Source organism: Diabrotica undecimpunctata, chromosome 4, assembly GCF_040954645.1.
Source record: "Diabrotica undecimpunctata isolate CICGRU chromosome 4, icDiaUnde3, whole genome shotgun sequence".
Taxonomy (NCBI): domain Eukaryota; kingdom Metazoa; phylum Arthropoda; class Insecta; order Coleoptera; family Chrysomelidae; genus Diabrotica; species Diabrotica undecimpunctata.
Window position 1 is genome coordinate 89,362,726 of NC_092806.1, and position 27,043 is coordinate 89,389,768.

General features: G+C 34.5%; 1 protein-coding gene across 3 annotated transcripts in view; it reads right to left on the bottom strand.

Annotated features, from left to right (window-relative positions):
• ocm (over compensating males) overlaps positions 1 to 27,043 on the bottom strand; it is a 302,029-nt gene that overhangs the window by 92,165 nt on the left and 182,821 nt on the right. For all 3 annotated transcript variants that reach the window (XM_072529887.1, XM_072529886.1, XM_072529885.1), the window contains 2 exons: positions 18,614 to 18,820; positions 11,481 to 11,720 (listed from right to left, as the gene is read on the bottom strand). In XM_072529887.1, the coding sequence (XP_072385988.1) occupies positions 11,481 to 11,720; positions 18,614 to 18,820 (447 nt within the window). The remainder of the gene's footprint in view (positions 1 to 11,480; positions 11,721 to 18,613; positions 18,821 to 27,043) is intronic.

Consider the following 27,043-nt stretch of genomic DNA (forward strand, 5'->3'; position numbering starts at 1 on the left):
CTGTAAATTCCTATGACGATATTTAAAAGGTCATAAAACACGTTTTACAAGCTCTTATTTGCCTTCTAACAATCAATCAAAATAAAGATTTTTGTAACAATAGTATCACTAAAATATTAACAACTACTCTCAGAACATTAATATTCATTTTTTTCAATTAGATTCAAAGTAATTATTATAATTACACTATATATAATATACTATAAGTTGCCTATGTTTGGCGTAACCCGGTGACTAAAATTAAATATTTTTATCGTAACATTATTACATCACTTATTGAGATGAATAATTAAGATGCAGATAAATATAAAATCGATTAATTTTAACTTTAAATAATGAAATTTGGGATTTCATATAAATTCATCAGGGTAGTGTTCTGTAACGAGATGGGTTTATTTTTTACACGTTCACATATTACTAAGATGGTAACAGCTGCTGCGTGTAGTGTTGCTTGCTTTTCAATATTTCTTTAAGCCAACATAAAATTGCTTGATATATCGTCGCCGTGGATGTGAAGAGAGCTAACCAACAAAAGTCAGTTTCGAGATAATGAGCATTTTAGATTACCATGTCCAGGAAAAAATACATTTAAGCTCATAAGTTTCCTGTTCATTGAACTATTCCTAATTTTTTTTTTTAGGATTTATCAAACAAAGTGTTACCTACTTTGTACTAAGCCAAACACTGATAAAACATTGATTTATATGAGGGTAGAAGGGTTTCGTTCACTTAGCTCCATTCACCACTAGATAACTTTTCACGAGTCATACTGTTTTTTGTTGTGTGAAAAGATCCAATTCTACGAAATTAAATAATACAAGGTGATATTATGCTTAAAATGTTTAATTTTGGATACAAAAATAACACAAAAGTATAAGAAATTCAATTTAGGTTTTAGTCTTTAACATTTAATATTATTTAACATTGAATATTATACAGAAATCCTATTATTTTATCGCTACTCGGATTCCTAATCGTCTGCAGCGATTCTCTCTATTGGTTTTAAAAGTCGGAGGTAGTAATGGTAAGTGGCTGGGATAGTACCTAACCTACAAAGATCTTGTAGATCTTTTAGTTTCTTAGGCTCTATTCCTAAAGCAGAAGGATAAAGTTTCGGAATCTCACTGAAAACATTGTTGTCAACTCGAGTGTTTCTACGAATGCACAATTGTTTGAAGTCTACCTGACTAAGTTGTGTTTTATAGAAGATTATATCAAGGTGTTCTTTTCTATATTGTAGCCATTTGATATTTAGCCACTTCATAACATCGCCATCGACTGTCTTCGTTTTGTGAATAATTAATTTTTCGCTGTAAGTTTTAAAATCTAAAAAATGGCTGTAATCTAATTCCTTAACGACGTATAGAGTGTGATTTACTTTGGCTGTTCTTGCCACTGTGTACCACCCGTCAGGCACATATATATTTATTTTTGGTCCCCTACTTTCAATCGCAGAATGAACGCTGTCGCATTCCATTTCGGAATGTCCGGATTCCATGAACTTTTGATTAATAATGTGTAAATTATCAAAAGAAGACAAAGCTTTTATAAACATTGCAGATAAAATAGAATTTCTATTTTGACCTGTTGCAGTATCAGAATAAAATGTTACTTTACTCACTTCAGATGGTAGCTCAGAAATCATGTTTCATAACCATGTAGCTACTTCTGATGATTCTTTTGTACCATTCAATTCATGCCACATGTAGTTAATAGCAACAGTAGTTTTGAGATTATACACAGTAAAATTGTAGGTTTTTAGTTTCCGTTTATAATATAATTCCCCCACTTCTAATTGGGGAGTCAGTAAATGCTTTTCCATATCCATAGTGAAGGTGCCGAAAGTATTATCAATTTTAGCGTCAACTTTCTTATGCTCCCTAGCCTCCTTCTTTCGAAGTTGATGTAGATTGTATTCATCTTCATGTTTTTATTTTTCGTCTTCGGTTTTATTTGCGAATTGCGTGCAAAAGCTACATTGGTCTTTTTTTGGTTTGTGGAAACCATAGTTAAATTCGGTGCTGAATATATGTTTATAATAATAAAACGACACTGAATCTTGCTGATACTCTTCGCAGTATTTTAAATAATTCTGGTAAAGTCGTTTTTCAGACAAACCAGAAGGTAAGTATTTCCTCTTGGTTGAACTTCGACAAGACTGAGAATCAATCACCGGTAGTGACTTGATGTGATTACGTACTACCTCCTTTTGATTATCTGGGATTTTGTTAGGGGGAACTTTTCGACCTGTTGCCCTCGTCTATGATACCTGACAACTTTGAATTTTTTAATGCCGTTTCAACTTTTTTTCCAGATATATCAAATGTACCCAGAAAAAACTTTTTACATACTTGGATGTTCTCGTCGTCCAACTTTAAATTGTACACCATAGTGTAATTGCGTCTAGAGGCGGCATCTTCATTATTTGATTTATATCGCCGATTAGGTATTTTTTTTTTCGTAATTCTACTGCTGATAAAGCTCCATCTTCCTCTTTCATCTTGAATGGAGTGAAAATCACCAAATAATTTTTGCCTCTTTTCCTGCAGCTTCTTGTCTTAAACCTTAGCTCAGTTCCATAAAAATTGTATATAAATTATCTTACGATTATAACTACTCCCAGACAAAAAAGCTTTCAAATAAAATAAATTTAATACTTGTTACAATATTGAGACTTTGCTGTAACAGCAAACCCCACCTAACGATAAGGTGACCAATCGACTGTATAATAATAATTTATCTGTCTGTTGTTATTTGCAGACTAAGCTCAAGCGTCTGATAGCTCTGTTCACCACTGGAAATATGTTCAGTACCCGGTGGTGGTAAGTGGCATAGATCACTTTACTCCAAAAAATAAGGATTGTGAATTCACTTAGCGTCCTTTCACACTTTAGAATATAAACCATTTGAAACAACATATTCACTTAGATCTCTTCACTACAATATGAAATCTTTCTTTCTGATTGCGATGCTGCAGTTATCTCATTTTTAAGAAAATGTGGGTTAGCTCTCTTCACATCCACGAAGACGATATCTAAATTACATTTTTAAGTAAATATTATATAATAATATATCTCGATGACTTCTATTAATGTTTTATTCATTTTACATTCAACTTCAACATTTATTATCGATTTTAATATTCGTTAAATATATTTAGGCAGATGCTATCAAACATGAAAATACAGAACGATATTAAATAGATCAGTTCAGACTTTAGAATACGATAATAACGTGATCACAATATCAAGTAACAGACCTAAGCTACGACAGAAAGAATGACACTGCGTATCATCCAAAGAAACACCAATTGTATGACGACCGTGACACATACGAGCTTGGGATGTTGATCCATATCCTATTATTAATGACCAAAACTTTGAGGGAGTTCATTTATCTGGACACACGAGTCGATACAAACAATAGCATATCAGGAGAGAAACATATATATATATATATATATATATATATATATATATATATATATATATATATATATATATATATATATCATACTCGCAATAGGTACTACTAAATAGTCTACCAAACTATTTAGCCAACAAAGAATACCACTAAAATGATGAAAGATGAGCTGGTCATATATCTAGTGTATCTACTATTATCAAATACGATAAGAATATTGTTCTGAAGGTATTTTCTTGTGGCATATTAATGCAATATATTGTTTTTGTTGGGAATAAGCCACAATTTTACTTTAAAATAAGTTTATTTGACTTTTGAGAACGATTTTCGAAGTGCAAATCTAAACATTAAATAAACATATTTTAAAGTAAAATTGTGGCTTATTCCCAAGAAAAATAGTAAATTATTTAATTATATTTTACAGAATAAAAACAAGTAAGAATTTAACATATACATGAAAAATATATACAGGTGTGGAAAAATTATCTGACTATAGGGCATTAAGACAACACAACGAACTGAGCAAAAATATTATATAGACTTGTATGTCCGAGAGAATAACATGCAATAGTATGTCTGTGATAGACCCGTAAGCACTATGGGCAGTCTTGTCTGTACATTGTTGCCGAAACAAAGTTTATTTTTTAGATGGTCTAAGGAAATATTTCAATGATGTGATTACAAGGTTTAAAAGCAGGTTCATATCTTAGATTAAATCAACAGTTTTTTACCTCAATTCATAAAAAATAACATAATAAATTATTAACGACATAAATTAAAACAATTTGTTCTAAAAAATTACAATTTTATAATTTTAATTAAACCTATTTTAAATTAAATTTTCAAAAAGTCGAATCACGTTCAGCCTAACAGTAGCCCAATCTATTTTTATAATTTCCTTTGAAAGTTCTAAATGGCTTTTTGATGTAATTCGCCTAAATTTCCGGCACGTTTATGCTTATGTCGGGAAATTTGTCGCTTCACATAATCCCATACTAAAAAGTTCAAAAGTCAATATCAGGAGAGCGAGATAGTATTTTATGGTACCTTTTGTACTAATAACTCTGTACCCATATCTGGAAACGTAATGTTTAAAAAATCTAACACCTTTTGTGTTTTGTGAGCTGGAATGCCGTCTTGCTACAACCAAATTTCATCGATATTGATAGGCTCAAACTGCCGGAATTATGTGATTTCTCAGGAGATCCAAGTATTTACGAAGAAACAAAGTGCCCACGATAAAAAAAGCCAATTACGTTTTCACCTAAAATACCAGTCCAGACGTTGACTTTTGACGGTATTTTGTTTTGTAAGGAACACTTATGTGCCTATTTTTTGTAGAGTACCCTACGGTAACAGATGGATTGTGATGGTCAGTTAAAGAAAAAGAAGACATCCGTAAACAATTTTTTTTTTCATGAAATCTTCGTCACGATTCACGTTCCATTATGCTCTCACAAAACTTCATCCGTCGTTCATAATCAGCAGCGAAAATTTCCCTGGGAGTTTTTTGCACTTTGTAGCAACAGTACGTATTTCTTTTTTAAATATTTCGTACAGTTCTAGCACTAATACCACTTTCTCTTGCAATTGGGGTGCTGTTACAAGGAAAATTGATTTCAGCTAGACTATATACGGCAGTTTCACGCTGTTCCCGTTCTTCATTAATTGCACGAGCTGGTTGATTTTCATCTTCATCACTATCCGTGCATTTTCTACAATTCTTGACACAACCAGTTTTTTCTATACAATATCAAAAGTCATATAAAAGCTAAAGTCATCAGGCAGGCTGCAGTTAGCTTAAAGCCTTATGAAATACCATTTAAGGTATATTATTTAAATTTTTCCTGTTTCAATTGCATAAAAATGAAATTATGTGATATTTACTTTTTCATATTAATAGCACGAATCTTATTATTTTCTCTAATTTATATGTTATCTTTGAAAACCTCTAAAAACTACACTCATTTTAGCTATTATTAGCACAATTAAATACGCAACATGTATTTGCACCTATATTTGATAAAATTTATGTGTAAAAAGTATGTCCAATTTTGTCATATTTCGCCGCTACGCAGACTGGCATCGTTTCAAGGAAGCCCTACCATGGTTACGCACGGAGCGAATAAGCCATTCATGCGATACTGCATCAAAGAGTAGTCAATGAAGGCAGTAAAAAGGTTCCTTTTTTGTTTAGTTTTGGTATGCCTGGTTAGAAATGACTGAATCGACTATAAGTTATTCTTTGCTGTCCACGTAACCCTTAATGCATACTTTCTGTTGTGGCTCGCTGATACCTATTTAGAGCACAGTGTTGGTAGATAGGTACGCTGGGCGACAGAAGATGTGACCAATTTATACAAAGTTAGAAGACAAGTAATTGGGCGGTACTTGGCTGGATCCTGGGCGTTATTTTCATCCTTCGGTATTAAATAAGTGGTTCCCTGAGTAGGAATGGTGGTATTTCCTGTAGATTAAAAATAACATGATTAATTAATGCTGTTAAATGCTCGTGTAAACTCCAAAACTTCTTTTAGCCAGAAGTTTTGAACTCCGTCTGGTAGAGGAGATTTCCAGTTATGAAGCTCTTTTATAATGTTCGAGACTTCTTCAGTGGTGAAAGGTTCATAGGGAATATTACTGTAGCTTTGACAGTTGTTCGTCGCTTACTCAATCCATCCAGCATTGTTGTTATGAGTAGCTGGCGTCGAAAGTTGATTTCCCCAAAACTCATGAATTTCTTCTTGGCTTGGGTAGGATTTACTTACATTTACTTACAGTGGAATTCAGTTTCCTATAGAAAGCCTAACAGCGCACCTAGTTTCTTACAAGAGTTTATTTTTGGTAGCGGTGGTCTGCTAAGTGGGTTTGTTCCATTAAACTCTTGTACGGCACGTGCCATTTCCTTTACCAGGCTATCTTGCAACTCGTTGTTGTTCTACTGCGTATTTACAGGTTGAGTTTCTTGCATAAGAGGCTCAGGAATCTGCTCATTAGTGATTTCATTATGGACTTGACCTACAACTAGCTCTTGGTTGTGATTATCCCGTTCGACTTGGCTTCTGATGGTATCGCGTCTAGTCTCTGGGATATACCCGGTATTGATCTGCTATTCAATGTTCAGAGACTTGAATCTCTGAGTACTCCCTGCAAAATTCGGCATACAGATGTTATCGATAGCCGATCGTTTCTCGACCGAGGTTCGTCACCTTGTAATAGAAACGTAAAATGTTTTCATTTATAGACACAGTCCATTTCATGCACTGCGTCGGTCGTCCCGCTTGAGCGAGCGCCGGCTGATGTTCCAGCGCAGCACCTTCAGCGAGTGGAGCTCTTGTTGTTGTTTGGCGCTCCCTTGTGGTTGTTGTTGTTGGGCTGTACAGAGAATAACCGAACACAGAGAAGCGACGGTCCTTTGAAATTACGTGGCCAAGCCGCCAATGACAGCTAACAACCAGAAAATTAATAGTCAGTGGGCATATCACACAATATAAATTCTTAAGAGCGTAGGCGCAAAATTAAGGGCCAATGTTTTTTAAATGCATTCATTTTTTTTCGAATCCTGAAAAAACTAATAAGTATTTTTGAAAAATTTAAACACAGAATGAAAGACTACATTATTACTGAGGGCCGGAAGTCCCTGAAAACTTCTATAATGTTTATTTTAATAAGTTACAGTGGTGAAAAAAAAAAAAGAGAAAATTTAGTGTGATTTTTAATTTCAAATATCTCATTCAAAAAAACGTTTTCTCAGAATTCGAAAAAAACGATTGCATTTACAAAGAATTGGCCCGAAATTTTGCGCCTACGCTCTTAAATAAAATTGAGCATTTATGTCGACTTTCAATAAATATGAAATATTGCACTGAAAAAATAGTTACTTGCAGGGCCGGCTTTTGTTGACATTCTTAATGGTGTAATTATTTTTTATTTACAAAAGATGAATTTATTTTGAATGAGATATTTGAAATTAAAAATCACACTAAATTTTCTCTTTTTTTTTCACCCCTGTAACTTATTAAAATAAACATTATAGAAGTTTTCGGGGACTTTCGGCCCTCAGTAATAATGTAGTCTTTCATTCTGCGTTTAAATTTTTCAAAAATACTTATTAGTTTTTTCAGGATTCGAAAAAAATGAATACATTTAAAAAACATTGGCCCGAAATTTTGCGCCTACGCTCTTAAATCAAATATTCTCGTGTATAAAACCCTCTATATATTTTTATTTCCTAAAAATACTATATTCGTATTGTTGTCTTCGAGCGCGTTGACACCCGGCCACCATCTGTTGATTTTTTGACCTGAGCCTTCGGAGACTTGCGTCTTTCAATAAAAGAAATAGCACTGACACCAAATTTAATGTTTTCATTTTGAACTATCCCTTGGCAGACCAAAGTTTATTTTTTATAGCGCGGACAGACACGTCGGCGTCGGCTTACTGTTCGAAAGTCAAACCAATACTATTATGTAATAACTAATAACTAGCGGACCAACTCGACATCGAGTTTTTTAAATGAAACTTTTATTTTGCGAGAAAAATATACAATATATACAATGACCGGAAGTAAAAATATTTTTATCAATAACTCAAAAACTATAAATGATAATTTCGTGAACTTACATTTTTGAACTCTACATTGAATTCTCTATTGATTTGACTAATTTAAAAAAAAGAAGCTCTACCGCTTCTTGTTCTTATTCTGTTTAGCGTTGTCCATGTACTCCGGGTCAGTTCAAAGCCTGGCGGTTTCTGTTCGATACAGGCCATTTAAGGGGGGTGTAAAGCTAGTTCGCGTCCGTAGTAGAATACTACACGTGCACCCTGGGTAATGCTAAATGAACTAGCACTATAGGCAGCCAGATAATCTAGACTCTCTAGATCTCCTGGCAAGAACACATCACGATAAGAGTCACTTCCGGTGTCGGATCGCAACCGGAAGTACATATTTAGATTCGTCTCGACGAGACCTTTCGATCCATATATACATTGTGGGGTCTAAATCTTAAAGTAAATTTTAACTTCCACTCATCTCAAAACCGGAAGTGAATTTTTGTACCAAAAGTATATCTTGACAATCTCATACGTAATACTAATAATATTCCGAAAAAATATTTTAATTATCTAATATGGTTTTTGAGTAAAGTGGTGGACAAGAAAAGGGCTTAGCGTTTTAGTATATAAGATAATTACAAAGCAATAGTAATTACCTGTTATTATTCTTAGGAAATCTAAATAAACTTATTCCTTTTCCTGTAACAGATGAACATCCGCGAATCGCACAAATATATCCAGACATTTTAAATATAAATTAAACTTTTAACTATAAACTATAACTATAAACTTTACTGCCAGGTGTCAGTTTTTGTTCCACGGCAGGTAACCCTGCTACCCCTGGGTATCAATGCTAAAAATATCCACAAAGTATTCCCCATTCACAAGGGGCCGCGCCTGATAGAAGAACTGATAAAAACTCCCACAGGGGATTATTATCCAGATTTAGCCATACGGCTCACACTCCCTCTAAGGGGAAAATTCACTAATCCCAGATACCTACGGTATCAAAAGGAATGAGCTCTGGTGGGACTCTTCCGTGTTATCGAGACCTAAGTGACTTGGTATGTTGAAGAATCCCCCAAAAATTTTCGTACACATCTGGACGTCGCGAGGAGTACAGCTTTCTGCATGGTCTTATAGAGATGTTCATTTAGACTCAGCTGTTTTATGTTCTCTAGGAGGTTTTTGGGAATAACACCAGTAGTAGATAAAATAATAGGTACTGTCTGGGTACTTTCCATTCTCCATTGTCTCCTGATTTGTATTTCTAGATCTCTGTACTTGGCGATCTTTTCGTTGTATTTAACACGTAAATTATTGGTGTTGGGGATCGCCACATCAATAAGTGTTGTTTACCTAGTAATTTTAATAACTAGTATGAGATCCGGTCTATTATGCGCCACTGGTTGGTCTGTAAGCACAGTGCGGTCCAGTATAGCTTGTAGTTGTCATTTTCAAGCATTCTGTCAGGGATGTATTGATAATAAGGAAGATGATCGGTTTGGAGAAGTCCCAAGTTTGTCAGCTAGTTCTTGGTGGATAATGGATAATTTCCTACTGAGTCATGGCGTTCTTTATAATCAGTACTGACAAATGCCTGGTAGCCACGGTAAGATGGTTGATGGTTTCCTGGGCTTGGCATCCATATCGGCATTTGTCATTTTGGACTTGAGGATTTTTAACAATATATTTCAGGTAATTTTTAGTTGGTATAACCTGATCCTGAATGGCAAGTAGGAAACCCTCAGTCTCGAAAAACATCTTTCCTGATGTCAACCAATAGTTCGACGCTATATTGTCGACATATTCTTGGCTGATCTCATTGAGATGTCGCCAATGCAGAGGTTTACTCATCCAGGTGCGCATTGTTTCTTGCTGAGTCAGAACCCTCTATATCCGTTTTTGACCACTTTATAATACCAAATGAGTAGCTAAGCGCGGAATAGGCGTACGTATTTAATGCCTTAAACAAATTTTTACTATTAAGATATGACCGATTTAGTTGTCTTATTCTTCGTACGAACTCCGAAGTTAGTTCAGTTTTCATTTGTTTATGGTCAATTTTTCGCGCTTGTTTTACTCCGAGATATTTGTACATATCATTTTAACCCATTGCCTTGAAGCTTTGGCCATCTTGCATATCGAAACCTCCGGGCTGAACCTTTCCTCTGACTATATTTAGTATACGGCACTTGTCTAGTCCAAAATTCATACTGATTTGAGAAAGTTTCTACAGTTTTTAGCATCTGATCTAGGTGGTTTCGAGTGAAAGCTATTAATTTCAAATCATCCATGTACAACAGATGATTAAGCTTCGCGACAACAGTATTGTTATTTTTGATGCTAAATCCTGAGTCAGTGGAGTTCAGTAGCTGAGATAGTGGGTTCATCGCTAAACAGAACCAAAGTGGACTCAACTAGTCGCCCTGGAAAAGGCCCCGGTTAATTGGGATATCTTCAGTTTCGATATTGGTTTCACCAGGTATTTGAAGGTGAATTTTAGTCTTCCACTCTGCCATTATATGCTTTAAAAAGGTCACTAGATTATCATCGACTTTATATATTTTCAATATATCTACAAGCCTCTCATGCGGCACTGAAGCAAAGGCCTTCTGGTAGTCAATGAAGGCAGTAAAAAGGTTCCTTTTTTTGGTGTATGCCTGGTTAGAAATGATCGAGTCGATAATAAGTTGTTCTTTACAGCCCATGGAGCCCTTAGCGCATCCTTTCTGTTGAGGCTCTATGATATTGTTTAGAGCACAGTGTGGTAGATACGCCGGGCTACACAGGATGTGACCAATTTGTACAAAGTTGGAAGACAAGTAATTGGGCGGTACTTGGCTGGATCTTGGGTGTTATTTTGATCCTTTGGTATTAGGTAAGTGGTTCCCTGTGTAAGAAATGATGGGTGTTTCCTGCGGATTAGAGATAACATGATTAATCAATACTGACAAACACTCATGAACTCTCCAAAAATTCTTTAACCACAAGTTCTGAACTCCGTCTGGTCCAGATTTCCAGTTATGAAGTTCTTTGGTAGTATTTGAGACTTTGGGGGTGAAGGGTTCGTAAGGAATATTATTGTAATGTTGACAGTTGTTCGTTGTGTCTTCAATCCATCCAGCATTGGTGTTATGAGTAGCTGGCGTTGAAAGTTGATGTTCCCAGAACTCATGAATTTCTTCTTGGCTTGGCTTATTATTATTATTTTATAGATTATTATTATTATTATTATTATGTTCTATTGTATTTTGTTTAATGTACATATTTTTAAATTATTTTGTTTATCCTATTAAACACTTCTTTCTGCGCTTACAACCTTAAATAAATAAATCTTAACTACAACCTTAATGAAAACTTTCCCCTAAACTAAACTGTAATAAAATATCACTTTATTTCCATGACAATTTTCCCATTTGACTAAATATAATCCTGGTAACTATCAGATTTATCTATAATTATATTGAATTGAAAAATATTAATTATAATAGTAAATTTACCTTTTCCCTGTTTACAATTTGTAATTCGTCGTCCGAATCTTTTATTTCTATTGTAGATGATTCGTTTGCATCGAGGATTGCCCTAAATTTAAGATTTTCTATATTTCTTTGCTCTGGAGGTAGTTTGGACAAAATAGTATACATCTGAAGAAAATTTTTACGTTTTCTTAAAAACAAAATGTTTTTTAGTTCTAAATATTCACGTTCTTTCTTTTCTAACAGCCGAATTTCTTCAATTGCCTAAAAATTGATTAAACTTTAGACTTGTTTTTATTATTATTAACGTATCGAGCTACTAAACCGAGCGTAATTATTAGGCAAGGCTATGCAATAAATTTTTTATACATTATACATTTTAAAGTCATATACTTATCAATATTTTTGAGCTGCGTTCCTATGACGACTGTATTGGAGAATAGTTTATTCGATTACATGCAAATAACTTTAACTTTGGAACACCCGTCAGAAAAAATAATATCATGTGATTTGGTTTTAAAAAGACAACCACGCCCAATCACCACAGTAAAATTCTCTCGTTAGTAATTCCTTTGTAAATCAAGAGGAAAAACCAGGAAAGAACTTATGATGATTTTCTTACGTGTTAAATATTTGATTTATTTATTATGTATGTTATTAAGTTACATTCTCAATGTAGTAAAATCTGGTTACGTTTTCTTTTCTTAGTTCCTTCATCTTCTGTACCAGTTTCCTGCACGTCTTCAGAAACTTCACCGCTTCAGGTGTTCCTTCTTGTTTGAGAGAAATTTGAATCCATACTCCTTCTTGTTGATCCACGTTCCATCCTTATGGTCAGACATTGTAACTCTTATGGTTCCCAGGCCGCCCCCTCGTTCACCTCAGCTGGAACACTTAACAGTACCAAAAATACAGTTTTCATTATTTCCATGGCTTTGTTCTCCTCGTCGTTCTTGGTGACAAAGACTGCCACGTCTCCTGTTGTTTCAGAATATTTCCCGCTTTCACTACAGTCCTCGTCAAAGCCTCCTAAGGTCAGGCTTCCTTCTTTTAGTAACTCTATTGTCTTCTTCTCGTCCTCGCATGTTGTCATCTTGTCCTTGGTAACTTCTTTTAATGGCTTCTGGGTTCTCTAGATCCACTTGGACACCCATTTTCTTCTCTCCTTGCAAAGGTTCCATGTTTCTCTACACACCTCTGAATAACGTGCACATGGACTTTCCTGGAACCTCTCTTCTTATTTTCGTCCATTTCCTCGATATAATAGAGCATCCGATTTCTCAGAAAGTTGACCTCCCTCTTTTCGGATAGTGGCACCTCAGACAAGTTGACCTCCCTCTTTTCGGTATTTGGCACCTCCGTCATGGGTTTCTCGAGTGCCGCTACGCTGTCCTGGCAGTGCTCCAACACCGATCTTGCTTTGTAGTTAAGTGACTGTTCCTCTTCCTCCGAACTGGTCGTTCCTGTCCCCTTGCTCGATTTTATGTTTCTTGAACACTTTTTTTATTTTTGTTATGCTTTTGTTATTTATTGTCGGAGTTGATTCCGCTCTTTGAGCTGCTCACTTCGCCTTATTTTTCCTTTCTTATGTTTTTTCTTTACAATTCCTTCCCTTGATTTTATTTTTTCCGTCCCTTTCTCTTTCTTTTTCTGTTCTCTGTTCTCGAGTTTCATCCCTTTATTTTTCTCCCCACTTCTGTTTTCTCCGTCACTCCCGCTACCCTCTCTTGCCCCTGGACTATGCACCCCTTCGGCAGTATTACACCTTGACGTTGGGGTGGCAGTATATTAGGATGATGTATAGCCGCCTGCCGTATGCATATTCATATCCGTTTGTTTTCAATGGTTTCTTCCATTGGTTTTTACATTAGTGGAGGTTTTCTCCTCGGGTATAAGTTAGGGTATCAGGACGTGTATGATAAGTAGGGGTGGATGTCGTATGTCAACGGACAGCGGACAAGCAGGAGCTGTGAAGGTATTCTACTTAAGCAGCCCGCTTCCACATGGGACTTTTTGCTCATGATTAACAATGGAATTACTAGCGAGAGAATTTTACTCTCGTGATTGGATATGGTTATATTTTTAATGAAAAATCACATGCCATGATTTTTCTGACGAGTATTTTCTAGTTAATGTTAATTAAAAATTCTTAAATTCAATAAAATTAGTGCCAATATTTTAAAGTGATCTACTTTATAATGTATAATGTCTAAATTATCAATATGAATAAGGCAGATAAAATTAAATTATTAGAAGAATTTTTTATATTATCAAGTAACCAAACAAAATAATTTGTTTAATTTTTATGTAGGGAACGATTTCCAAAATGAAAATTAAAACATCAAAATAAATGTATTATCAACTGTATTGTGGTTAATTTGTAATTGATCATGAAATCCAATATTTATACGGCTTGTTGGTAGTTTAGTCACTGCTCTAAATGTTGTGACATGTGGATAGACATTATCAATATTTTTTATAATCCTATATTTTTATACGTTAAAATGTCACATTTTTCAAGGTTCTTTAAGATAACATTAACCAATTAATGCCCACCGTATTTTATGTAATACATACATGTGTCGCTATATACTTGTCAGAAAAAAAGTATACATTAGTTGATGTCCTGATGTGGGTTTAACTGTTTATCATAACATTAGAAATGTATAACCGTTCGCGTTAAAGCGTAATTAACTCGTTAGTTACGTAACATAAAAGCTGTGTATAGGCTTCTTAATACAAGAATCTGTTACCTACATTGATAATTTTTTTACATATTTACCTTTACTGACAAGATTGAGGGATAAAAATTTAACTGTATCGACACATTAGAAAAGACTGAATTGAAAGACCCCCAGTCAAAGAAATAAAAAATCCACGCTCTACATAGCGAAAAACACTTCGGAGGACTCTTAAGAAAGTGCCGTACGAATAATGAAACACCATCTTAAGCAAGTCATAGGTTAACAGTGCTAACAGACGAGGAATTAAGCACGGTATTAGCACAAATAGAAGCTTTTATGAACTCAAGGACCATTATGTACTGCTACAGAGGACCCACATTTCCTAATATGAAAGGATATTATCTCACCAAATAGAGAAAAGGAATTAATAACCTATCTAACAATGCCCACTAGAATGAGACTATTAGAGAAAATCAAAAGGGATATTTGGAATATATGGAGACAGGAATACTTACACTAACTCCAACAGAGAAACACATGGCAGAAGACACAACAGAACATAAAAGATGATAAAGTGGTTATATTAAAAGAAGAAGAAACATCCCCAGAAAAATGACCGTTAGCAAGGGTAGTAGACACTCACCCAAGCTCTGAGGGACTGACAAGAGTAGTTACACTAAAAAGAGCGAACGGGAAACTAATAAAGAGAACGATACATAAATGAATAAGACTCGAAGAAGAAAACCAAGCAAAACCGAAAATTCCGGCGAAACGGTGGAAAGAAGTATTAATACCTTTAATGTTGTTGATGATGTAAGATGAACAAATAATAGGAAAATGATACAAGGATTTCATGACATGTGTTTAACTACAAAGGTAATAAATTGTGAAGGCATACTAGATAAATTAAATGAAGAGAAAGGAAGAGCAAAAATGATAAGTGAATCACTGTCAATCGAAATAAAAAAAAGGAAAAAGAGATGAGTATTAGGAACTGTACTAACATCTCTTATTGGAGTGGACGATGAAGCATATAGGGATATAGAGGTACTCGACAAGAATCAAAGGGAACTAATAAAAGGAGCACAACATCAAACAAAGATTATGTTAGAAAAAATAGCAAGTATACGGAAACGAGGATAAACAGACACCTTAACAGATTTCAAAATGCGCCCACAAAAGAATGGAGAAAACAAAGACACTAGAGAAATAATGCATTACATTTAGAATACAAACGATAGCTTAACAATGGTATTCATACAGAAATACATACAAATATACGAATGAATACAACCATGGGCATTTTATAGATATAATGAAGCCAGGACACATTGCTAAGGCGATAGAAAAGACAAGGCAGGTCCTACCTCAAGGTGTAGAAATACGAACACCGTCCATAATCGACACCGAAGTCAATACTGATGAGAAATACATAACAGTTATGGGGTACATCATAGCAACGGTGAGCGTGGTGTTCTCGTTGTCCGCTCCAAGGAATCTACTAATCGTAGGTTATAATACACTCCTTTACTTCGAACTATCCATGGAAGATAGAGAAATATGCATACGGTTAACAAAAACGCAAATGGTGTGCTCACCGGCCGCTATAATTAACATGGATACTACATTTCACTGTATATTGGATAAACTCTACAATTGAATCAAAAACAGCACTTGTCCTGTGATCCATTACTCAGTGCAAGATGCTTAATGGGAAAAGATTGGTATTACCAATTTATGGTTAGTTATAACGCCTAACACTATTCACATATTCATCATATGTGACGGATCCAGAATGGAGCAGATCATCGACAGGGTCAGCTTCCTGAAACTCTCACCAAATTGCATAGCCCAGACGAGAAACATCACACTACTCACAACCGGCAAAGGGGTAAAAAGGGTAGTTGTTCGGTATTTAAAGGCATCTATCACCCCCGCTACTGAAATGGCTGAGCGACCCAGTCGGAAACGAATAAAAATTCCCGTTGGTCGCATAAACATTCAAGGAGAGGAACTATAGCATATAGTCATTAGCGAAATGGCTCTAGGAGATGAACTAAGCAGTACACAGTGGCAGTCAGTCAGAATTCCACATTGGCAATCATTAATTGCTACTGGAGCCACGACGCCAATGGTGGTTATCCAAATCATGGTGCTATGGAAATATGACGGCATATTAGTAAACTATAGGCAACCAAAGGGAGGAGTTCAAAGGAGGACCACAAACTATCGAGTCTGACTCCTAGCCAGGGAGCATTAGACCAGAGACAAACTGAGGACGCCAGAACGTCTATCCCCTCAGAACGTTTTCTTTGAACTAACCTGATTTTGAGATAAAGGTTGAGTCAGAATCAGACTCCGATGCATAAACTAGTATTATTAGGATTTAATTTTAGTATTATATTTTAAATATTAAATTGTAGAAAGAATTGCACTGTTGAGGGAAAAGAGTAATTTAATGACTATTAGGTTATCGTTATATACTTTGTTAAATGTGATGTGTTTTAAATTATGTTGTGATTTATAAGTAACCATATTTATATAACGACAATGTTGGCAATATGTTTAATATCAAAATATTAACCAGATATTTGTAAAGGGCCTCGTGTCTTTAGTGGTATATTTGTTTGTAATAATATGTTTGTCCACGTTTGGCCTACTATAAGACACGAGGGTGTTTAGATATTAGCCTTGCAATAGATATCAACGCTTAGGGGATGACCTCAAAAAGAAAGACATAAATTTAGAAGCGGAACATTGAGAAAAAGAGTTGTAAATAAATCATGTACTAGTAACTAACTCTGAACGTATTGTAGTCCAGGTAGTATCAATATATGGTCTTTGGGATGTGGTAAGTTTTATGAAACAAACAATACTTAACAACCCTTGAAGGTAAGCCAATTAGACGATTGAGACTACTGTTATCTTCAACTAACCTTATAGAAGCAAGAAATATACAGTCTACGAGCTATCGAAGAAGCAAAAGATCCAGGGAGCGAAGCTATTCCTGATCCTAGGTGTAAGCAACCTGCCCGATCTTATACATATCGAAGTAATATTAGATTCAATAAGAACTCTTGCGCTTTTGGTCACAAAATATTTTCTATAAGCAATATTTCCTGGAAATGTGCCATATCCTAAGAGAGCAAAACTCCATGAATACACGTACAAATATTGAAAATCTCAGTATCATATATCACTCCTTACTTTTAAATAATCCGCAATTTCATTAATTCGTAATTAAATTTATGTTCACTAAATAAATCCGTTCAAGTCATATTTTCTTTTTTGTTCCTTTGCCCGTAAAAAATAAAAACACCATATTTCGCACACTCAGGTTCTGCATATCGTTAATTTTCCCATATTTCATTTCAACGAAGCCTTCAGATCCACCATTTCCTGACTCGATTTCTGGCATCCCGCCAAAACAACCATGTGGCAAGTAAAAGTTTTGTTTTTTGATATTAATATTTAATTAATCCATACATATTTCTAGGTTCTTGGTTTTGAACTAATTTAAATTTTTTATTTGTTATTTTGCTTTGTTAAAATTACTTAATATATTTTAAATCAGGTTTGGTTATTCTATTACAGTCATGTTTTTAAGAAGGCGCTTTTTGTTATTTTTTTGCAATAATAATTTTTTGCTGCCATTTTTCTATATATTTTCTGCTGTAATTTCTATATATTTTTTTATTTGTATGTGTTTTTACTGAAAAGTTATACCAGAAGGCTCTCTAAGAAAATTTTGGTTTTCCTTTTTATATTTGACATACATAACAATATCATTGGGTTTTTTTAATATTTACAAGAAATAGTTTTTTGTCAAGATCTTTTTTCTCAACAAAAAAAAAATATTATTTGAGAGAATATATACCTAGGTCACACGATCAAACTTGACAAACAGAATCAAACGGCAGAGATCACAAGAATCCGAATGGCTTTGACAGCGGTAGAAAGAAGAGTTTCTGTGTTAGGAGTTTCGCTGAGAGAACATATATGAAGCAAACACTGGACCGTACGAAGAAGGATGAAGGTGGTTAGACGACATCAAAGTAAAAGTGGGAATAAACGGCATTATATAGCACAAAACGAAGAAGAGTAGAGAACTCATGAGGAGGCCTTTGTCCAGGAGTGAATGCAAAAAGGCTACAAAAGAAGAAGATAAGAAGATATATCCATTTTGTAATAAAGATATTTGGCTACCTACAGTAGAACCATTCTTTTGATATCGAACACAAAATAAAAAAAATCAAGCACAAAAAACGAGTAGCATGGGCAAGTTGATCCAAACAAAAAAATGTGAAATATCGATAATCACAAGGGATATCTTTAAAGTACGTTCATATTTTAATTAGGTATAGTTTATTATATGTAAGTGGTAAATGATGCAATAAGACCTGTGTGACGTTTAATTTCGATCGGACATATGAAATAGATAAAATCAATAATAAATTATATATATTTGGTTACCTTATATAGTATGCTACACTGGTTAAAAATATTTTTTTCTCCTTCGATCTGTAATAAAGACGCCAACGTTTTAAACTTCTGTATAATAAGTTGTTGATTTCGTTTCAGCATAAGTCGTACGACTTCTTCTTTGCAAATACCAGTTTGGATAAAACGTGGATCTTTATCCACTTTGGATACATGTAAATATCCAAAATCCCCACAAATCTAAAATACAAATAAATATTAACATAACACGATAAATTTTCCATATAGATTGTGTGTGTGTGTGTGTGTGTGGATAGTGGATGGCATTAGAACTTGTCTATTTGCCACAGAATATTTGTCTATTATTATTATTATTATTAAGGATAGGATAGGGATAAAAACATGGCCACTCGTTTCTTGTCTAGGGACCCATCAAGACATTTTTATTAAGACAAACTAGACTAAACACATATTTATATACACATAATATATACACATATATACACACATATATACGTATACAACTATTTAACCATATATGAGCTAAATATCTATTTTTGCTTCTAAAACAAACTTGATTAAAAGGTTGTATATTTCTTTCTCTTGTTGTGCTAATAAAGTAGGAATGTTAGTTGGTAGACTTACAAACTTTTTTAGTTCTTGGTACAGCATATCTGTATGTGCAGTGTATTTTTGACACTTTAAGAAAACGTGATTTATATCGGCTAAAGGTTTTTCTGGACAGTGAGGACAACACGGAGAATCTAAGATACCAATCCTAAACAAATGTGCTGGAAAGCGACCATGATTAAGTTTTAAACGTGATATAATTGAGGACTTATATCTATTATAATCCCACGAATTGATGTAAGGAATGTTCGTCGGTAAAACCGGTTCAAGTTTAAAATAGAGGTTCTCTGATGTAGTTGAAAATTTACTGTACTGAGTTTCCCATCTAACCCTTACATCAGCCTTATATAAATTAATAAGATCTGATGGGTTGCACATGTTTACTTTCAATTCTGAGTCAAGTGCTTTTTTAGCTGCGATATCAACTGCTTCATTCCCAGTTATACCTGAATGACCTCTAACCCAGACTAATGTAACTCGTACACCATACTCCTGCAGTTTATATAGACTATTTTTTATAGATAGAATATTTTTGTTATAATGATTAAAAGGAGGGCTTTTGGCGTTCAAAACTGAGAGAGAGTCTGTTACAATTACCACAGATAAAGGTAAATTCATCTCGCACCAATCTAAAGCTTTCCTAATAGTTATAGCTTCTGCACTAAAAATCGATAAATAATGAGGGACTTGATATTGCTCAACATGGTTAAAAATGCACAGCCTGTTTTAAATCTTTTTTTTGATCCATCCGTATAGATGATGATTTTATTCTCTCCTAAATTACAGAGTATAGATTTGAAAATTAATTTTGATAGAAATATATTATCTGGATAGTTTGGAATTATAATCGTTGGTTTAAATATTAAGGCTGCAAAATCGATTTCGTAAATAGGATATTTTTTTTGACTATGTATTAGTTCTTGAGGCATAAATAGTACATCCATAATCCATTATTGAGCGGATGTATGACTTGTAAAAAGTAAGAGATATTTTAACATCTGCACCCCATTTATATTTCGAAACTACACGCAGAATGTTGAGCCCTTTCTCACATTTTTGCTTTACGTGTTTTATGTGGCTGGTCATTGGAGTTTATTATCTATATAGATGCCAAGATATTTATATTCTTTCACCACGGGTATCATGCAGCAAAAAATATACTCTAAATCTGTAATACATCGTTCATATGAACTATGGATAGTATAGAAACAAATATCATCCGCGTACTGTATAACTTTTATAGTGTCATTCATCAAACTATGCAGCTCTGCTGTGTATACATTAAATAAAAGTGGACTCAATATTGATCCCTGCTGCAAACCGTTATATACTGTTCTTGGCCCGTGGAGTACATTTCTGTGGTCACGAATATAAATTTTTCTGTTTAGAAACAAATTTATTAAGTTATTTGATACCTGTTTGCTGATACCCATTCTACACAATTTTGTTTTTAAAATACTCAAATCAACCACATCATATGCACCTTTTAGATCCACAAATAGGCATAACATGTATTTGTTATCAGATAAGCATATTTGTGCATCTGTAACCATATGGGTCAATGCATCTATCGTACTACGGCCTCTCCGAAATCCATACTGTGTAGTGGGTAGGAGAGAATTCTCCTATAGAATAAAATGTTCTAGGCGAAACTTAATCATCCGTTCAAAAGTCTTGGTCAGACAAGACATTAACGATATAGGTCGATATGATGAGGGTAATTTTGGATCTTTAGATGGTTTTTTAATTAAACATATAACAATATTTTTTAAATCCTCAGCATAATCTTGTTTTACCCACCAGTTGTTAAAAATTTTTAAAATTATTTGTTTAGCTGAAACTGGAAGATTGTGTAAAATTTTATATGTGAAACCATCCAAACCGAGAGCCGTGCTTCTGGTTTGGTTTAATGCCAAAATTAACTCTGAATAGGTAAAAGTTTTAGACATAGTATCTGAAGTAGAACAAAAATGAAAATTTTTTTGATTGTCTACATCGACATTAGAGACCGAAGGCGGGGCCAGCTGATTCAGAACATCCTCAATTAAATCTTCGTGCAATGGAGGTTTCTTTTGTTTATGATATTTGTTTCTTATAGCTTTTACACAATTCCAAATTTTGAAAGGAGTGTAGATCTATTGAGTTGATTAAGAAAGGTTATCCAACTATTTTTTTGTTTTAACTTGAAAATGAGTTTAGCCTTTGCTGAAATATTTTGGTAATTCAGATAATTTGTAATATTTCCTTGTCTTCTGAACAATTTAAGTGCGTGGGAGCGACTTTCAGCTATATCAGAACATTCTTCGTCCCACCAATAGGGCCTTGGGACAGAAGGAATGAAAGGTTTTTTAACGGGCATGGATGCAGATGCTGTTGAAGATATTACTTCAAATAATTTTTTTGTTATTCGACAGTTATCTGAATCATTTAAAAATAAATTTGTACTGATTTTATGTTCAATAAATGCTTGAAAGGCTGACCAATCGGCACGACCGTCATTCCACTTGGTTGCCGGATTGATTTCGAAAGATATGGGAGCAATTTGAAGCTGAATCTGAATAGGGTAGTGATCAGAGCCTAAAGTGTCTTGATATACGGACCAATTTACCAAATCTGCCAAAAAAGGGGAGATAAGAGTTAAATCAACTGCAGAGCGATTACCATTGGGATTAACTCTAGTGGGCGATCCATCATTTAAAGTAATTAGTTCCAAAAAATCTAAAGCTTCTGTTAAATCCTTTCCCCCGCGATCTTCCGGAATAGGGCCCCACCTGTAATGGTGTACATTAAAATCGCCGCAAAAAATTGTAAGAGAGATATCAAACTGTACCAATAAATTTAACCAATCTTTTTTTGTGGCTGCTATGTCTGAAGGTTTGTATACTGAAACGAAAGAAATATTTATATCTGGAATAAATACTGCACATACTTCAATGCCCCTTGAAAAATTTTGAATTATTTCACTTTCTTGATAGTTAATTGTTTGTAAGATAAATATACCAACTCCGCCATATCCGTCATCACGACATCTTTTAATAAAATTATATCCCTTTATATTAAAATTACTATTAGACCTAAGCCAAGTTTCGGAAAGTATGATAATATCAACATGGTTTTTATTAAGGTAATTTAACAAATTATTTTTATTATATGTTATTGATCTACTAGCGGGTAGCGGGTAGGAACTCCTTTGGACAGTCCTACCAGGGAAAATGAATCAATCCCTGCCCTCCGCAGATTCCAGGAGTTTCCTGACCCGGGAAACTAGTACCTGATTAGGGGCCCTTATCCAGGGTCACGGATGAAGACCACAACGGTATCCACGGCGGAGAAGAACATCTTCAGTACGGTGTGTATGGCGGAAGTGGCGACCCCCGATTTTAGGGTTCGTATAAAATTAAAAAGGGTGGACGAAACCCGTTAGCGGTAGATCCCGCAATTCGTCTAGGAGAGGGAGACTCTGAACCCAAACCCCTGGTCCTCCAGGTTGGGGGTTAAGGCATTGGGCTAACTCCCCAGTACTTGTAAAAAACATAAAAATGTTAAAAAACCCAATCACATGCCTCGGAATAGGACGGCACAACAAAGACGACATAAGCTTCGAAAAAGGACACGATTTTTTGGTACATGGAACGTTCAAGGTATATCAAAAAAACTCAATGAAGTCTTACATGAATTAACAGAACTAAAAATAGACATAGCAGTCATTACTGAAACAAAAAAGAAGGGAACCGGCTCTGAAAATCTAGGAAAATATGACCATTTCTATAGTGGAGTACCAAAAGAATGTAGAGCTCAACAGGGAATTTCTTTAATGATTCACAGAAGACTAAGAAAGTTCATAACAACCTGGGAAGCCATAAGTGAAAGATTGATTAAAGTAAATATGTGTCTTCACGGATATAAACTAACAATTATGGGCGTATACGCAATAAATAACGACGCACTAGCCAACGTAAAAGACGCATTTTTTAAACAGCTTCACGAAGAAATATCGAAAATAAGTCAATCGCGGGAAATAATATTAATGGGGGATATTAACAGTAGAGTAGGAAGAAAAGATGCGGATGAAATAGTAGGAAAATACGGAGAAGACACCATGAACAACAATGGTGAAAGATTCATAGATTTATGCAACCAGAATCAACTCAGAATATTAAATGGGTACTTTCCACATAAACTGATACACAGCTATACATGGACTCAGGAAACACGAAACATAAAATCAATAATCGATTATAGTGTAACAAAACAAAAAACCCGACTAAGAGTACAAGATGTAAGAGTTCAGAGAAGCTCAACATGCGGTAGCGATCACTATTTATTACGTTCAAAAATACACTTCCCAATCCGAAGACCACAGAGAGAAACACCCATAGACATAAACACAACAGAAAAGATACAGGAACGAAGATACAACATCAGAAGCCTAGATGAAGAAAGTACCCAAGACTTATTTAAAAATAGATTGGATAAGAAGCTACAAATTCCCGCCCCCAAGAATATCGACCAGCTATATAAACATATAAAAAACTGTTTACACGAAGCAGCATTTGAAGCAATGGGATACTACATAAAACCCAAGGTAAACAAACCATACTGGTGGGATAACGAAATAGAGGAAGAAATAAAATGTAAAAGACAACTATACCAACAATATTTAAGTTCTAAATCATTACAAGACAAAATAAAATATAAGGAAAAACAAGCAGAAGTACGAAGGAAAATCTCTAAGAAGAAGAACGAGTCTTGGGAAAGAAACTGCCAACGAATAAATACTTATCTAGGAGGAACCAGAAGCACAGAAAGCTGGAAACTGATAAAAAAATTGAGAAAAGAAAATAATAAAGAAGTAATACAGAGCATAAAACCTGAAGACTGGGAAGAGTATTTCAAAGGACTTTTGGTAGAGAATAGAGTCGAATTTCAGGAACGTAGAAATCAAAACCAAGATAGAATTCCAATAGTTGGCTCGCCAATAAGATTAACAACAGAGGAAATTAAAAATGTATGTAAACAGCTGAAGAGGAACAAAGCACCCGGACCAGGAGATATACCCGGAGAATTGTTTAAGTACGGAACGAACAAATTGTACGAATGTCTTCGACAACTTTTTCAAGAATGCATAAACACAAGCGAAATCCCTACGGAATGGAAGATATCACACCTTAGCACTATACATAAAAAGGGTGATAAAAATAATTGTGAAAATTACCGAGGAATAGCTGTAACCGGATCTATGAGTCGAATATATGGAAAGGTGTTAAAGAACCGAATCGAGAGAGAATACTTGTATTATGAAGCAGAAGAACAAGCAGGATTTCGTACGGGTCGATCCACTATTGACCACATTTTCTCCTTAACCCAGATAATAGAAAAAAAGATGGCAAGGAATCAAGAGATTCATATGTTGTTCGTCGACCTACGAAAAGCCTACGACAGCGTTCCACTGAAGAAGCTGTGGCAATCAATGGAAAGCACGAATATTAATATAGAATTAATAAAAGCCGTCAAAGTGCTATACAACCAACCAATAATAAAGATAAAAGCGGGGACACAAATAACAACAGGATTTATAACATCAAAAGGATTAAAGCAAGGATGTTGCTTGTCTCCCACTTTATTTAAAATATACCTCGAAAGTGCTTTAAAAAGATGGAAACAAAAATGCAGGACAATGGGGATACCGCTCACCAATACTATGGTATATACGCTTAACTTTGCAGACGATCAAGTAATAATGGCTCAAGATTATGACGATTTAAACTATATGGCACGAAAATTAATTGAAGAGTATGATATATGGGGTCTAGAAGTAAATAAAAAGAAAACCGAATACCTGTGCATTGGAGCAGAACAAAAAGATCTCATATTAGACGATAACACTACGATAAAGCACTGCTGTGACTACAAATACCTAGGTATCACTATTTCACAAGATGGAACATTAGACAAAGCCATAAGAGAGAGAAATACGTCAGGGAGAAAAGCCATCACAATGTTAAACACCATTTTATGGGACCAATCCATCAGCAAAGAAAATAAAAAGAAGATATATGAGACTATAGTAAAAAGTATCACTTTATACAGCTGTGAGGTATGGCCACTGAAAGAAAGAACACTGTCAACGCTGAAAGCGACGGAAATGGATTTTTGGAGAAGAGCCGCAGGAAGATCTAGAAGAGAAAGGATTACCAACGAACGCATTAGAGAAATAATGGGAATCAAACGAACAATCAAAGATGACCTAACAACAAAACAACTTATCTGGTTCGGACACTTACAAAGAATGGACGAACAACGAATGCCAAAAGAAATACTAAAGTGGCAACCAGAAGGAAAGAGAAAACGAGGTAGACCGAGGAAAAGTTGGAGCGAAGGAATAAATAAAGAACTGAGAGAGAGGGCCATAGAAGAAGATCTATGGAACAACCGGTCTAAGTGGCGATTGGAAGTCGGAAAACGGCGGAGAACGTTATAAACCGACAAGTAGTAGTAGTATTGATCTACTATTCCACTGCAAAATTACTAATTGGTTTTTAATTGTTTGTTTATTAGCCATTTTTAAAGTTTAATCAATAAAATAGTTTTTCACTTGAATCTGATTCACTATATGTTTCCATAGCATCATTTGGATCACTTGGAACAAACGCACTTTCTACAAAGTCCCGGATATTAGATTCCATGAGAGTGTTTGGTGCTACCTACTAAAATTTTTTTGAAATTTATTTATGAAGGAGGTCATTAACATTATAGTTTTCTCTTTATAGTCCATAAATTCTTCTCTGTAGGGGTTAGGTATAATGGGTTTAGGTTTTTGACTAGGTTTAAAAGATTTTTTTACAGGCATCGTATCTGGTGTAGGAGAGGTTGGGTGTGTTCGTTTAATTGTTTTAATAGTATTCACTTTAGAAGCTGGTTTTGGTTTTTTAAAAGTAATATTAGATGATGGACTGTCGCCAGAAGTATTCGGTAAAGTTGGAAAATTGTTATCGTTGTTTAAAATAGAGAATCGGTTATTCGTAGCCACCTTCGCATTTGATGGATTATTATATATATTTTCGGCTTCTTTAAAAGAAATGTTTTCAACTGACATAATTTGTTTTATCCCCTTTTGCTTTGCATATACAGGACAAATACGTGAAATTGAGGGGTGGTCGTTATTATTACAATAAATACACAAATTATTTTCTTTACAATCCTCTTTTGTATGACTTGTATCTGTACACTTTTGGCATCTCTCATTTTTTGATTTACATTGTCTAGCTGAGTGGCCATATCTCAGACATTTGAAACACTGTACAACGGGTTGTATGTAAGGTTTAACATGAAAATTGCATAAATTTATTTGTATACATTTTGGAATTTCATTTCCTAAAAATTCTACTATTATCATTTGTCTATTTACCAAAACTACGTTTCCATCAAAGTCTATAATTTTCTTTTTCATACGATTGACACTTGATACCTGTTTGTTTGGTAGCCGTTAATAAATTATAAATAACTCCTTTTTTGTGAGTGTAGAATTTAGGTATAAATGCTATTAACTCATTTTTTAATATAACTTCGTGGTTAACTAAACTATTGGCTATTTCTAAGGTATCAAAAATAACTTTTACCCTATTAACTCCTACCGGTTTAATGTCTATTACATATTTTTTTAAAATTTCATCTTTAAGTAGAAAGTGCCCTATTTTAATTGGAAAAAGTCTCCCTAAATTTTTATTTTTATTTTCCACAAACACATAAAATGGGCCATTATCTCCTGGACTATAACTGTTATTCATATCTATTTGCTGAACATACCTGCTATTATCACTATCAGTGTTTTTT